Source organism: Raphanus sativus, unplaced genomic scaffold, assembly GCF_000801105.2.
Source record: "Raphanus sativus cultivar WK10039 unplaced genomic scaffold, ASM80110v3 Scaffold0678, whole genome shotgun sequence".
Classification (NCBI taxonomy): Eukaryota; Viridiplantae; Streptophyta; class Magnoliopsida; order Brassicales; family Brassicaceae; genus Raphanus; species Raphanus sativus.
The window spans coordinates 73-13,541 of record NW_026615995.1 but is presented as its reverse complement, the minus strand read 5'-3'; the positions used below and the strand labels follow the sequence as shown (position 1 = coordinate 13,541).

Sequence of the window (13,469 nt, the reverse complement as noted above, 5' to 3'; positions counted from 1 at the left end):
AATATATATATATAGTATATAATTTAATAAAATGATTTATATAAATAAAAAAATGTAATATAAAAAGATAATATCTTTAATATAAAAATATTAACAAATTATTTTTGAATCTATAATTTAAGAAAAATAATTATATATCTATATTTATCAAAAGACCATATTACAAGGCCTATAACCGGCCCAAACAGCAATCCAAACCGGGTACACATACAAGCCCACTAAACAAAAATTCCAAGCCCAAAGGAAAAATCCGAGACCCAAACCCTCCACCGCTCACCGCAACGCACACCTCCACGTGTTGAAACGCGGCAGCACATAAATGCGTGGCAGATTAAGAAGCTTTGTCATCTCGATCGGCTGGAGATCACCGCCGGACCAAGAACCGAGAACTTCGCCGGAATCGCAAATCACCAACTCTGATACCAACGAGAGGTCGACGCTTTAATCCAACTAGACAGAACCACCGGAATCACCAGGACAAGAAACACGACCACCGAAATCCACTCCGAACGACTGTTTTGGAGGTATAAGATTCGGAGTCAGACACCTACGGCCTGAACCTAAGAGAGATTCAATCGAAGAAATCGAAATCTCATCCTATCACGGCCACCACCACAGTAAGGGAAACCCTTTTCACACAGCTCGAAACTTTTCCCGAAAAACTGAAGCCGGCGACCACTACCAAAGAAGATACGACACAGTCTTGGAGTCAGGCGCCGGCGATAAGCGGTGGTGGAACCACCCTCTCCCAGAAACCAAAGTCATAAATCACCCAGAACGGAAGTACAACGCCGAGTATAGATACCTAGATAGACGAAACTATATAAATTCCTATGTTCGCCTTTTCTCTCGTTTCTCAAGTCTATAGTCGACCCACTATATATCTATATAAAAATGTGATAATATATATGGTTGAGAGAAGATCTACAAACGCATGATTCTCTAAAAGCCTCAATGTAACTGGATCAGACATCCTAGAAGAAAGTCACTGCAGTATCATTAGAGCCTATATTAGCAATAAAAAAACCCACATATTTGTTTTATTCACAATTACAACCTCGATCCATGCAATCAAAACCATTATCTTCCATCCATAACAAAGCAGATCAGAACTCTTTGTTCAGAAATGTAACTCATCTTTTATTTAGCAAAGCCTAAAAGCAGGTGTTCTAGTGGGCCTCAGGAGTTTGAGCCCAACTTATAAACGACACCGCTTGGTCACACATCCCAGAAGAAACCTTGTTGAAACTTTTAATAAAAAACCCGCCGGAGTCTCACTCACTGTCCATCTCTCTCTCACTGCACTTCTCTCGGCGAGCTCAGATCTCTGATCTAGGGCTACATCGTGCTCATCGGACATGTCGATCTCCGCTCAAAATCCGGATATCTCCGGCGATAGGCAATCCGGCCAAGATGTTCGTACTCAGAACGGTACAACGGCTTGTGCTCATACCATTCTTCTATTATCTCTCAGTATATAATAATATAACTACTACTCTCTATTGTATACAGTGGTGGCTTGTCAAGCTATTTCAAACATCGTCAAGACCTCGCTTGGTCCCGTTGGACTCGACAAGGTAATTTACTCCCATTCGATTCGATTCGACTCGAGCGTTGTGACTATTTGGGATTAATCGGTTTCTTCTTGATTTGCTCAGATGTTGGTGGATGATATTGGTGATGTGACCATTACAAACGACGGAGCTACTATTCTTCGGATGTTGGAGGTCGAACACCCTGCTGCTAAGGTCATTTTCATTTAACAAAATTTACTTATTATACTACGAGTATTATTAGTTACGCTCTCTTCTCTTGGTGGCTAGGTTCTCGTCGAGTTGGCTGAACTCCAGGATAGAGAAGTTGGTGATGGGACTACCTCTGTTGTTATTGTTGCTGCTGAGTTGCTCAAGGTTCGTCTGTCTTTCGTTTTTCTAGATTTTTTTTTTGTCACATAGTTAACTGCTTCATTCTTAATGGTGTTTTTTTTTTGCAGAGGGCAAATGATTTGGTCAGGAACAAAATACATCCAACATCTATTATTAGTGGATACAGGGTAAAGCCTGCGCCTTTTGTTTCTTTATGCATTGCACAAGTGTTTTCTTAATTTTAATCTGTGTTACTGTTGACAGCTAGCGATGAGAGAAGCTTGCAAATACATTGATGAGAAGTTGGTGACTAAGGTTAGTTACTTCTGCTGTTGATGTTTTATATTTTCGCCTCTCATCTTCTTTCTGGAATTGAGTTTCACGTGGTGAACTTTTAAACATGTTTTTTTTTTCTGTAAGTATAATTGGTGTAAGTTCTCTATAGTGGCTTCAGTTAATTACTTTTGTTGCGTTCTATAGGTCGAAAAGCTTGGGAAAGCTCCACTGATAAACTGTGCTAAAACCAGCATGTCCTCCAAACTGATATCTTCTGACAGCGACTTCTTTGCCAACTTGGTATGCTTTCAATTCTCATTCTTTGTTCTTAAAACATTAGTCTTGTAACTTGTGTTATTAGTTCCTATGTTTACGACTCTTTCCTACATAAGTCTGTTATTGAGTTTACCTCTAATGTGCGGGATCCGTTGATAATTTCTTGCAATACTACCCTGATTACTCCTCGTTTCTGAACTGTTCATAAAGACATTTGTTTTCTCATTTCAAGGTTGTGGATGCCGTTCTGTCAGTGAAGATGACAAATCAGCGAGGGGAGATAAAGTACCCTATTAAGGTCTCTGCTTATGCTAACATAGAGTCTTGAGTCAGAATGATATCTTTATGTCTAAACACTTCTGCTTACTACATTGTAGGGGATCAATATTCTGAAAGCTCATGGACAAAGTGCGCGAGACAGCTATTTGTTGAATGGATATGCACTCAATACTGGCCGCGCTGCGCAAGGGATGCCACTACGAGTGTCTCCGGCCAAGATTGCTTGCCTTGACTTCAATCTTCAGAAGACAAAAATGCAGCTCGGTGTCCAAGTTGTTGTGAACGATCCACGAGAACTTGAAAAAATCCGTCAAAGGTTATTTTTCCATGAATTTCTTTCATTCAGGCTACGTAATTTTGTTCTCTACAAGTGCAAATCGGTTTGCTCTCTTGATCCTAACGGATTTTGCGGGATAGAGGAAGCTTGAGATATCTGTCTCTATTGCACTGCTTATGTCATCCATCTTCCACACAGAGGGTTTGTTAATATGTTACTGAATATTTGTTTCACAGAGAAGCTGACATGACAAAAGAGCGGATAGAGAAACTTCTTAAAGCTGGGGCCAATGTTATTCTCACCACGAAGGGAATTGACGACATGGCACTGAAGGTAAGATTGGACTGGAGACCAATAAGTTTCTCTCTACCCTTACGCATTACTCAGTTTTGAAGTATTCGAGTCTTTCTTACCTTTATGTTCGATTCATCAAAAGTTATTGAAATTTTTTGGCTTCTTATTTCATTTTACTTTTTATTTCAGTACTTTGTAGAGGCAGGAGCTATTGCTGTTAGGCGTGTTCGCAAAGAAGACATGCGCCATGTTGCTAAGGCAACAGGAGCAACGCTGGTACTTTTTCAGCTTATAAGCATTATAACCAAGTGTCAAAAACTTAAATGCGATTAAGAAACTTGAAAATTTTAACTAATATATCCTTGTTCTTTGTTTTAGGTCACCACTTTTGCTGACATGGAGGGCGAAGAAACGTTTGATCCGACACACCTTGGATCGGCAGATGAAGTTGTGGAAGAGAGAATTGCGGATGACGATGTTGTATTGATAAAGGGAACCAAAACCAGCAGTGCGGTATGCAATTATCTCTCTACTTGATATCGTACATAATTTGTTAACATTACTACACAAAATCTATCATATATTTCATTTGAAGTTATTAGATAGAAGAAGCTCACAATGTTCAGTCTAGCTTTGTCAATGACATAATAAACTTTGTGTCTGTTAGGTATCCTTGATCTTGAGAGGTGCAAATGACTACATGCTTGATGAGATGGAGAGAGCACTGCACGATTCTTTGTGTATTGTCAAGAGGACCCTCGAGTCCAACACGGTAAATATCCCTTTTAGTGAAGAGAATCTCCTTGCATTTGGTAATATAATGATCACACCATTTCTTGGTTTTACGCATCAAACAGGTGGTTGCGGGTGGAGGTGCAGTTGAGTCAGCATTGTCTGTGTATCTGGAGCACCTTGCTACAACCTTGGGCTCTCGGGAACAATTGGCAATTGCTGAATTTGCAGAGGCGTTATTGGTTATACCTAAGGTGCCTGCCACCTACAAATACAAACCTATTTCATCAAATATTTTATGAAAAACTTTCTTTTGCTCTGGTCAACAATTATTATCTTATATTTACAGGTGCTTGCTGTAAACGCCGCCAAGGATGCAACCGAGTTGGTAGCTAAACTAAGAGCATACCACCACACCGCACAAACCAAGGCTGATAAGAAGCACTATTCAAGGTTTATAAGGCAGTATTACTGTTTGTCTTTCTCCCATTGAAATTTTTTTTCTTTTCTCATTGGCTTTATTGTTGGGAAAACGCACAAAATGCAGCATGGGACTGGACCTTGTAAACGGAATAGTCCGTAACAATTTGGAAGCAGGAGTGATCGAACCAGCGATGAGCAAAGTGAAAATTATCCAGGTGAATGAAGCATTTTGACCTGAGATTAGATTTTTATAAAAATCGAATGATGTCTTCTGAAGCTATTATGTTTTTGTTAATGTGTGACCCACAGTTTGCAACAGAGGCAGCAATTACGATTCTGAGAATCGACGACATGATCAAACTGGTGAAAGAAGATGGCCAAGGCGATGACTAGACCAATCCAAAAGCTCAAAAGCTTCTCTTTGTCTGTCTTTTAGTGTGTTTTTGGTCCGCGTTTGCAGCACCCACCGGTTTTTCTTCTACCTTTCTTTTTTGTAATTTTTTTTTTTTTGGTATTTAGCGTTTGTACCGAACAAGATTTCAAATTCGTTGTTCTGCTTCCCCCTCTTTCAATGGGATAATCCTTTGCACTTTTTAGATACTAAACGAAGTCAAAGTTTCCTCATGCTTTTCCTATTTCTGATAAATCGTAGTTTTGTCACATGAGCAGAAGAAACAAAGAAATGAAAATACCGTCTGAAATTGACCCCAGCTTCTCTTTATCTTTTTGTCATCGAGTTTTTCTCTCCAACCTAATCATGAAAAATGTTTCTTTTTGTCTCTGGTGGAAGATATTATTTTATTCCTATATAGACTCTTTAATTTGCAAAGCTAATGAAAGGACCCAAAAAGGGGTTAAAATGCAAAAGCAGAAAAAAACAAAGGTAAGATTTTAATTAATAAGAAAGAGGAGGAGGATCCTTTGTTTACTAGAGTTCTACAAACAGTCGTCGTCAAGCGTCGTCAGAGAAGGTCTCTCTCTCTCTCTACTCTCTCTCTGGTGTTTAACTTAAATATGAAATCTGGCGGCGATTACAGCAACGGTTTCAACGGCGACCACCACCATGAGCTTGAGCGGCCAGAGAAGCAACTCCTCGGTGGCCTCAGCTCTTTTGGCAGAGCCAAGAGGCGCAGTCGCGGTGTAGCTCACGACTCTAGAGGCGGTCTCAACAATGGGGTTAGGGTTTCCGATGAGCTCGGGGAGCAGAAGCAACTCGAGACTCAGAAATCTCCTCCGCCTTGCACAGACTTCGACGTTGCGTATTTTCATTCGTACGCTCACGTCGGGATTCACGAAGAGATGATCAAGGTACTCTCTCTCTCTCTCTCTTTTGATTATCAAATTAAGTTGGGTTTTGATTTTGGATTTTTGAACTTGCTTGCTTTGTTGAATGTTATTGAAACTCAGGATCGGGCTAGGACGGAAACTTATAAGGAAGCTATAATGCAGCATCAGAGCTTCATCCAAGGCAAGGTAAATAGTAAATACTCTCTCCCTGCTTTCTCTTTCTGAACGATGCTCTTCTTTTTTTTTTATCTTCACTAATGGTATTGAAGAAAGGATTTAACTTGGGACTGTGGTTTAGTTTTTGCTTAGCCTGTGTTAGTAGATATGATTCCTGACCTCTGTTCTTTTTTTTTTAATGTGGTATTTTTGTATTTTGTTTGAAAACATATTTTGATGCATCGATTGCTTCTTGTAACAGGTTGTGGTGGACGTTGGCTGTGGAACAGGCATCCTTTCAATCTTCTGTGCTCAAGCCGGTGCTAAACGGGTATGTATGCATTATGTATTGTATGGACACACCAACTTTATTATTGAGCCTTGTAAAAAAGATGTAGCATTTTCCATATGGATATTAATTTTTTTTTCTCTCCATGTGTCTGTTGTCTGTAATATGTTTCTTACGTAATTAAAATTTCGTGCAGGTATATGCTGTAGATGCAAGTGATATTGCAGTCCAGGTATTACTCCAGATGTTTCCTTTACCATGTACCTTGTGCATAAATGATTTCTCTCATCATATCGTCTTTTGCCTCTATCTCTGCATTTTTATACTATATTTGAATTGGTTTTGGGATTTTGTAATTTCATCAAAACATTTCGAGTCTTGTGTTTTAGCTCTGCATATGATTTCGTTTGTTTTTGCTCCCTATCACAAATAAAATGCTTTCGTGAGTCGCACTAATCGATTCAACCTTTTTTCCTAATATCACCAGGCAAAGGAAGTTGTAAAAGCCAACGGTTTATCTGACAAGGTCATTGTTTTGCATGGGAGAGTGGAGGTAAAATCTTTTTTTTTTTTTTTTTTTTGAGCAAAGAGTGGAGGTAAAATCTTATCTGTTATAAATCCGGAGTTCGTCTTGCCATGCTATATTAGACATTGCTTAAGGTTGATGTCTATACAAGTTGCAAAAAGATAAATTAGTGTCATTATACATTATCCAGAAAGGTGCAAAATATATGAATGTAACAGAGATCTTTGGATTGTCTATACATCTACATCGCTATTTGAGAGATTAGTTGGGTGCAACAATAAAGTTTGTATGCAAACCTTCATTCTGTACTCTGTAGTAATTCTTCTTTTGTTGTAATGTTCCCCAGGATGTTGAAATCGACGAGGAGGTTGATGTAATAATTTCAGAGTGGATGGGCTACATGCTCTTGTATGAGGTTATTCCTTATTTTTTAATCTTGTACCGAATTATTACTGTTCCTTAATTCTCCCTGGTCTCTTATTCTCTATTATTCCTTTTTGACGTGATTTAGAGTATGCTGGGAAGTGTTATTACAGCTAGAGATCGCTGGTTGAAGCCTGGAGGTTTAATTCTCCCATCACATGCAACAGTATGATTTAGATCCCTTTAAATACTATATCACAGTATGCCGTAATGAATTTTTGAAACAAGGCAACATTTTTGATATTTTGTTAATTACTTTCTGTTGACAGTTGTACATGGCACCTATATCGCACCCTGACAGATACAGTCATAGCATTGATTTTTGGCGCAACGTTTATGGGATTGATAGTAAGTATTATATCAACTTGAACGTTGAGACTATGTTAATTTGACTAGTATACTAGCTAAAACTGACTAATTATTTCTCAATCTAATGTGGAAGTGATGTTTCTAATAAGCTCGACATATCCCACATCATCCTTGGCCGAGAGTTTTTTTATTTCCTAGACAGATCAGACTGATAAAATTAAGTGATCATGATAGCATTTATGGCTTTGATAGTCCTGATCCTTAGCTTAAGGAGTAAACATATGGTATTACTTGATCATAAGGGTGAATTGAAATGTATGCTTCTCACTCACCTTTATGTTGGGGAACTTGTACTAGATGATAAGATACAATCAAGTATTATTATAAAGTGAAAAGAAGCATCTCACAGTAAGGTTTCCCTAATGATGTTTGATGTCGTTTGCAGTGTCTGCAATGATGCAGTTAGCTAAACAGTGTGCATTTGAAGAACCTAGCGTGGAGTCCATATCAGGAGAAAACGTTCTAACATGGCCAGAAGTGGTATTTCCTTGTTCCCTGACTGTTTGTTACCTGCAATCTCTTTGGGCTCTCAGCTATATTAACTCTGCGACAGAGTGATATCAAATCCGTTTTGTTACTAAAGTAAATGATCAAAGACCAGACCACCCGCTCTATTTCACACGGAGCATATATCATGCAGGTTAAACATATAGACTGTCAAACAATAAAAATCCAAGAGCTAGACTCCGTTACTGCAAGATATAAATTCAAGTCAATGATGAGAGGTATTTTCACTTTTCCTTTTATCAAATGTATATGCGTTTTGTGCAACTTACAGAGACGTTAGTCTTGTTTCCTTTCTGTTCTGAGGCTTTTTCCTTGTCTTCTTGTAGCTCCTATGCATGGTTTTGGATTTTGGTTTGACGTTGAGTTCAGCGGACCAGCCTCTTCGCCTGCGAAGACTTCTAGTGGAATAAGTGTTGCTAGTGGTTCTTCATCAGTGAGTCCTTCCAGAGAAGGGAATCAGAAGAAGCGGAGTAATCCGAGTGATGCCCTCGTGTTGTCCACCTCTCCCGAGGCTCCTCCAACGCATTGGCAACAAGTAAGACCATCTTTTTGCATATACTTCCATTTTTGCTAGGTTTACTTTTCTGTAAATCATCTAAATTTGGTTAAGATCAGAAGGACTGGGTCGTATATTAAGAAGATCCAGTGATACTATAAACTTGATATCTGTCTCTTATTTAAAAAAAAAACTAGTGTAAGCTTACACTTTGTGACGATTTGGTGTTGAACCACTTTTGTTGGACAGACGATTGTATATTTCTATGACCCAATAGACGTAGAGCAAGACCAAGTCATTGAAGGTTCTGTTACCCTTTCTCAAAGTAAAGAGAACCGGAGATTCATGAACATCCACTTCGAATATTCGTGAGTAGTACCAACCCACTCCTTTACTACCCCTTTTCAAGTTTTCTGTGTTCTATCAATGCTTAATATTTGTGGTTTTGCAGCTCGGCAGGCCGTTCCTTTGTAAAAGAGTCGGTAATGCGTTAAGGCGGCGATTCTCTGACAACATCTTCTTCTTTACCTTAGAAGCCCTGTAAGATTTATAGTCTCTTCTGTTAAAGTAATCATTAGTCCAGAACCGACGAAGACATTGGCCAACATATTGATTTCTGCGAAACCACAAGTTATTTTAAGAGTGTTAGGTTTAAGATCAAATGATGGAAGCAATTATAGGACATTGTTCTTGAGGCCACTTTAGCTTCTTACTTGTAACTGGGCGATACATAATTCACTTCTCTCTTGAATGCTTTTATTTATCATGCATAATTTATTGGTACTTTGTATAACCTCAAAAATCAAATATTCAAATTTCTGTTTTAAACTTGCTTACCGTTGGATGCCTTGAAAATTCAACAAACACAAGGCAATTCTTTTCACACTATAACTTGGAAAAAGAAAAAGAGAAATGACTAAAGGGCAGAAAAGTCATAAACAAAAGAGGTCCCATAGTCTTCCTTCATAGGGTTTTTAATCAATAAAAAGCCCCACCACTGTATATTTGGTTGGTCGAGTCAAATACTTGGGAACAATCCTCATCAGCTTCAAACAAAGAACCATCAAAGAACGAACATACATAGATGCTCAAGATATCCAAAACAGACGTGCAAGCTGTAGAGAATGCTTGCTATGGCATCATTAGTGGTAAGAAGAAAAAGATTATGGTATCACTGATCCTTGGCAAGAGTAAATAACAAGCATTCTTGACAGAACAAATCATTTCCTCTTGCCAATGAACACCTCACAAACTGTTAATGGTAAGAAGAAAAAGATCATCTGATCCTTTAGTTTTACCGTTAAACTTCTACGAGGTATATATACCGTGAAACGATTTAGTTATTTACATAATGGCATATGCTTCCAGTCAATGCACCTTCGAGACACAAGCCTCACAAAACCCAAAACACGAAATCCTAGGAGAGAGCCACAGCATTGAAGTTTCAGTTACAAAAGCAGCTTAGAGGTTTCTTCTTGATCAAAAAAAAACGCTGGGGCATAATCTCCAATATTAATAGTACTATGCAACCTAATTCAAGTAGCCCATTATACGGCTACAGGTGGCGCAGAGAACCAGTTGGTCTACGCCATAAAAAGATGTTTGAGATCATCTACTGTCAGTCGAGTCGCAGAGCTTCCACCATGTTCTTCACCGAACGCAGATGCAACCATTTTCCTTTTATCTTCCTGATAAATTAAAAAAAGACAAATGATAATGCTGGACTTACTATAAATATAATATGAAGAGGAAACTAAGGGACATCAAATACCTGAAGAGACAAAATTTTATCCTCAATGGTATCTTTTATAGTGACACGAGTTACACTAACAGGCCGAGTTTGTCCAATACGATGTGCACGGTCAACAGCTTGGTCTTCGGTTGTTGGATTCCACCAAAGATCCAGAAGTATAACATGACATGCAGCTACCATATTCAACCCAAGGTTTCCAGCTTTTAGCGACATCAGCATCACCTCTACCTGTTTTATAGACTTTTCACTGTTAGAGAGCTTCAGGATCTATGTTCCACGAACATTCTATGTTTCAGAGAAATAACAAGTAGATGTATGCACATCACTTACACGTGGAACTTTGCTGAATTCTTTTACAGCCCTGTCTCTTGCTGCAAGACTCATTGTACCATCTAATCTTCTGAATTCTATACCATTTTCAACAAAACTCGCCTCAACCAAGTCAAGCATACCGGTCCACTGAGAGAACACTATCGTCTTTATTGGTCCCTGGCTAGGTGAAGACGAGTGAAGAGTCGTTGGCTCTACAATGGTTACATCGTCGTCATCTTCATGTGGCTGTGAGGAAGAAGGGTTTCGACCATGCTGTGCTGAGTTTCGTCTGCCTTGTTTGGAGAGCGACTGCAGAATATCCAGGACAGCTTGGATTTTTGATGAACTAAACTCGCTTTTTTGAGAAAATGATTTGTTCTGTGAAGAACTAGAGCCTGAATCATTAGTGGTAGAATTTCTAAGGGCAGATTTAGAGAACACAACATCACGCCCAAAGTCTTCTCTGCATCTCCGAACAGGGCAAACGTTCTCATCTCCATTGATGTGTTCTGAAACACACTGATAGCAAAATACATGGCCACAGAGCGAAATAACAGGGTTTTCTGGTGGATCCTGCAGATAAACAGGTAACAGAATATTTAATAAGAGATCAGACCTAGCCTAAGGACTAGAGAATACTGAAACTGAGGACACGCTATTCCTAGGCCTAAGTGAATCTGCACTTACATTACAGATATTGCAGATGGCAGATAATGACTCTAAGCGTTTGAGCAAATTGATTCGAGCCTCCCTAGGGAGTCTTTTAACTGCTTCTCTTGATTCTTTTCCAACAGGATCTGAGTTATATCCCTTCACGAGTTGTGGGTGGTCACAAGCTTGGCGTAGACGCAAAAGCATCAAAAGAATATTGGCGTAGTTTTGGCTCAAAGTCCCTGCAGCTTGATATGCCTGCAGAAAATGTGAAATATCATCTTATCAGGCACAAGTACACGAGTTAATGTTTGATTCACTGACAGAAGAAACACTCAGAAAATGATTTCCAAAGAAAATTCCGAAGTATGAACTGATAAATTGTGGAGGGAAAAAAAGGAGAACCTTGAACTGTGATTGTGACTCTGCTTCAAGCTTCTTGTAGAAAGACCGCTCCTCCACCGAAAAGTCCACCCTTTTCAGATTAATTTTCTTTGGAGGTAGATTGATTATTGGTTGCCCATCAAGCAATGTTTCTGTATATCAGAACAGAAGATACTCAGCAGAAATCATCAAATCCGTCACAGCTACGAAAAGCAAACAAGAATAGAGAGATGGTGAGAGTACCTTTGGTACGGCGCAGCATTATAGCCCTTAGAACAGCTTGAAGCTTCTTGTAACCATTAAGAGAATTTCTGGAAATTGGAACCTTGATTGTATGGTAGAATGACTTGTACACGGCATATGGATTATACCTAAGGAACCTGAAGTAACTATACAGATCATCAATGGTGTTTTGTATTGGCGTTCCAGACAAACACCACCTCCTTTTGGCTCGAAGAGTGCAGCATGCTCTTGCCACTTGAGTTCTATGATTCTTGATTGTCTGAGCTTCATCTAGAACTACTCTGAGCCACCCAACTTTTGACAGAGCACCACAATCAGAGTCAAAAGAAGAATCATCCATGCCTTTTCTACCTCTTTTCTTACTCTTCTTACTTGTACCCGCTGCATCTTTACGTTTCTTGTAGTTAGAGAAGCCAGGGGCGAGACCTTTGTTATCCTTTTCATCATCTTCATCATCCTCCACCAATGACTCTTTGGGAACTTCATTGGTCACAATGGCGTAAGTTGTGACAACCACATCATATCTCGCCAATTCAACAGGATCTTTGGTCCTACAACCACCATGGTAGATCAAAACAGAAAGTTTGGATTCATAAGAAACCTTCTCATCAAGCTCTGTTGCCCACTGCCTCACAATACTCGCTGGACAAACAATTAATGTACCAGCAGCTGGCCTCTTTCTGTTAAATTCCCGTTTCAGAGTACTCGCTCCTTCAACTTTGGCTTTCCCCTTCACTGAACTGCCATTCCCATCATTATCACCAGCACTCTGAACCGTGGTCTCACTGTTGCTTGAAACCTTGACCTCTGGTTTCACATCACTTTCACTTTCATGCTTTGGAGCTTCTGACTCATCATCAGCATCCAGGTCCAATATTTCAGCCTCTTGCTTGCTTGAAATTTCAGACTTTATTTGTGACTCAAACTTTTGCTTCAAGATAAGAGCAATCGTCGAGACTGTCTTACCAAGTCCCTGCAAAAATAGACCTTACATAGCTTCAGGGAAACCGAACCACAGATATAAATGTGCAAAAATATTAAATTATATGTGACCTGATCATCTGCTAATATTCCTCCTGAACAGTGCAAACTACTTGTTTCCTTCTGAAACATCCATGCCAGTGCGATTTTCTGAAAGCAATAGTATTTGGTACACACGCCAAATTCAAAGGCCACTAAATGGTACATTAAAACATGATAATACCTGATGCCTCATAAGAGAAACTGAAAGGGTACCAGGACTTAGATCCATCTCGTTGTTGGATTGATTCAAATCCTGCAGGATCAACATACTATATTATAAGAAAATGCACTTAAAATGCAATTTAATATCAGGTTGATTATGGAACAACACCAAGCTGCCAACATATATATAATGCACCACGAAAATGAATGCTGCTATACACAGTCAATGAACTATAAAAGATCATTCTTTCTCAAACATGAAAAGAAATGCAGATAACGACTATAAACCTGGACACTTCAGTCTGAAATTGAGTAGATTCAGCATAGTATGACACAAGTATCAATGAGAAACCAGATAAAAATGTATAATGCGCCATTAATCTAAAGAAAAGAGCCAAATTTGGGGTCATTTATTGCTCCATATTCACTCACTGCTGCAATCAAAATCAAGAGATTCAAAAGAGCC

The 13,469-nt window shown here is 39.1% G+C and overlaps 3 protein-coding genes across 3 annotated transcripts; 2 read left to right on the top strand and 1 right to left on the bottom strand.

Moving 5' to 3' along the window:
- The first annotated feature begins 1,250 nt into the window (after positions 1-1,250).
- LOC108857476 (T-complex protein 1 subunit alpha-like) lies at positions 1,251-5,013 on the top strand. Its single transcript, XM_018631464.2, has 17 exons — positions 1,251-1,431; positions 1,513-1,577; positions 1,659-1,748; positions 1,824-1,910; positions 1,994-2,053; positions 2,130-2,180; positions 2,346-2,441; positions 2,650-2,715; positions 2,795-3,012; positions 3,210-3,306; positions 3,457-3,543; positions 3,646-3,780; positions 3,935-4,039; positions 4,125-4,253; positions 4,349-4,452; positions 4,547-4,637; positions 4,732-5,013. Exons 1-17 carry the CDS (start codon positions 1,359-1,361, stop codon positions 4,813-4,815), a joined length of 1,638 nt encoding a protein of 545 aa, XP_018486966.1. The 5' UTR covers positions 1,251-1,358; the 3' UTR covers positions 4,816-5,013.
- Positions 5,014-5,366: 353 nt separating this feature from the next.
- LOC108857829 (probable protein arginine N-methyltransferase 6) lies at positions 5,367-9,303 on the top strand. The gene is made up of 13 exons (XM_018631850.2): positions 5,367-5,730; positions 5,830-5,895; positions 6,128-6,196; positions 6,351-6,386; positions 6,642-6,707; positions 7,027-7,095; positions 7,192-7,269; positions 7,373-7,451; positions 7,858-7,952; positions 8,113-8,197; positions 8,306-8,514; positions 8,725-8,843; positions 8,927-9,303. The coding sequence occupies exons 1-13, from the start codon at positions 5,437-5,439 to the stop codon at positions 8,967-8,969; spliced, it is 1,308 nt and encodes a 435-aa protein (XP_018487352.1). The 5' UTR covers positions 5,367-5,436; the 3' UTR covers positions 8,970-9,303.
- Positions 9,304-9,797: 494 nt separating this feature from the next.
- On the bottom strand, positions 9,798-13,099 carry LOC130502722 (helicase-like transcription factor CHR27). Its single transcript, XM_056997519.1, has 8 exons — positions 13,023-13,099; positions 12,872-12,949; positions 11,819-12,791; positions 11,597-11,727; positions 11,228-11,449; positions 10,559-11,113; positions 10,247-10,456; positions 9,798-10,163 (listed from the first exon to the last, which is right to left on the bottom strand). Exons 1-8 carry the CDS (start codon positions 13,068-13,070, stop codon positions 10,059-10,061), a joined length of 2,322 nt encoding a protein of 773 aa, XP_056853499.1. The 5' UTR covers positions 13,071-13,099; the 3' UTR covers positions 9,798-10,058.
- Between the last annotated feature and the right edge of the window lie 370 nt (positions 13,100-13,469).

What these genes read in the sequence shown, in the direction of transcription:
- LOC130502722 (XM_056997519.1), bottom strand. Translation starts at nt 13,070, where the DNA reads ATGGATCTAAGTCCTGGTACCCTTTCAGTTTCTCTTATGAGGCATCAG. An exon ending in AATTCAGCAAAGTTCCACGT is followed by an intron (nt 10,457 to 10,558) that starts GTAAGTGATGTG and finishes TCTATAAAACAG; the next exon opens with GTAGAGGTGATGCTGATGTC. An exon ending in ATAAAATTTTGTCTCTTCAG is followed by an intron (nt 10,164 to 10,246) that starts GTATTTGATGTC and finishes TTAATTTATCAG; the next exon opens with GAAGATAAAAGGAAAATGGT.
- LOC108857476 (XM_018631464.2), top strand. Translation starts at nt 1,359, where the DNA reads ATGTCGATCTCCGCTCAAAATCCGGATATCTCCGGCGATAGGCAATCC. An exon ending in TCGAACACCCTGCTGCTAAG is followed by an intron (nt 1,749 to 1,823) that starts GTCATTTTCATT and finishes CTTGGTGGCTAG; the next exon opens with GTTCTCGTCGAGTTGGCTGA. An exon ending in CGTTATTGGTTATACCTAAG is followed by an intron (nt 4,254 to 4,348) that starts GTGCCTGCCACC and finishes TTATATTTACAG; the next exon opens with GTGCTTGCTGTAAACGCCGC.
- LOC108857829 (XM_018631850.2), top strand. Translation starts at nt 5,437, where the DNA reads ATGAAATCTGGCGGCGATTACAGCAACGGTTTCAACGGCGACCACCAC. An exon ending in CAAGTGATATTGCAGTCCAG is followed by an intron (nt 6,387 to 6,641) that starts GTATTACTCCAG and finishes TAATATCACCAG; the next exon opens with GCAAAGGAAGTTGTAAAAGC. An exon ending in CTCCAACGCATTGGCAACAA is followed by an intron (nt 8,515 to 8,724) that starts GTAAGACCATCT and finishes TTTGTTGGACAG; the next exon opens with ACGATTGTATATTTCTATGA.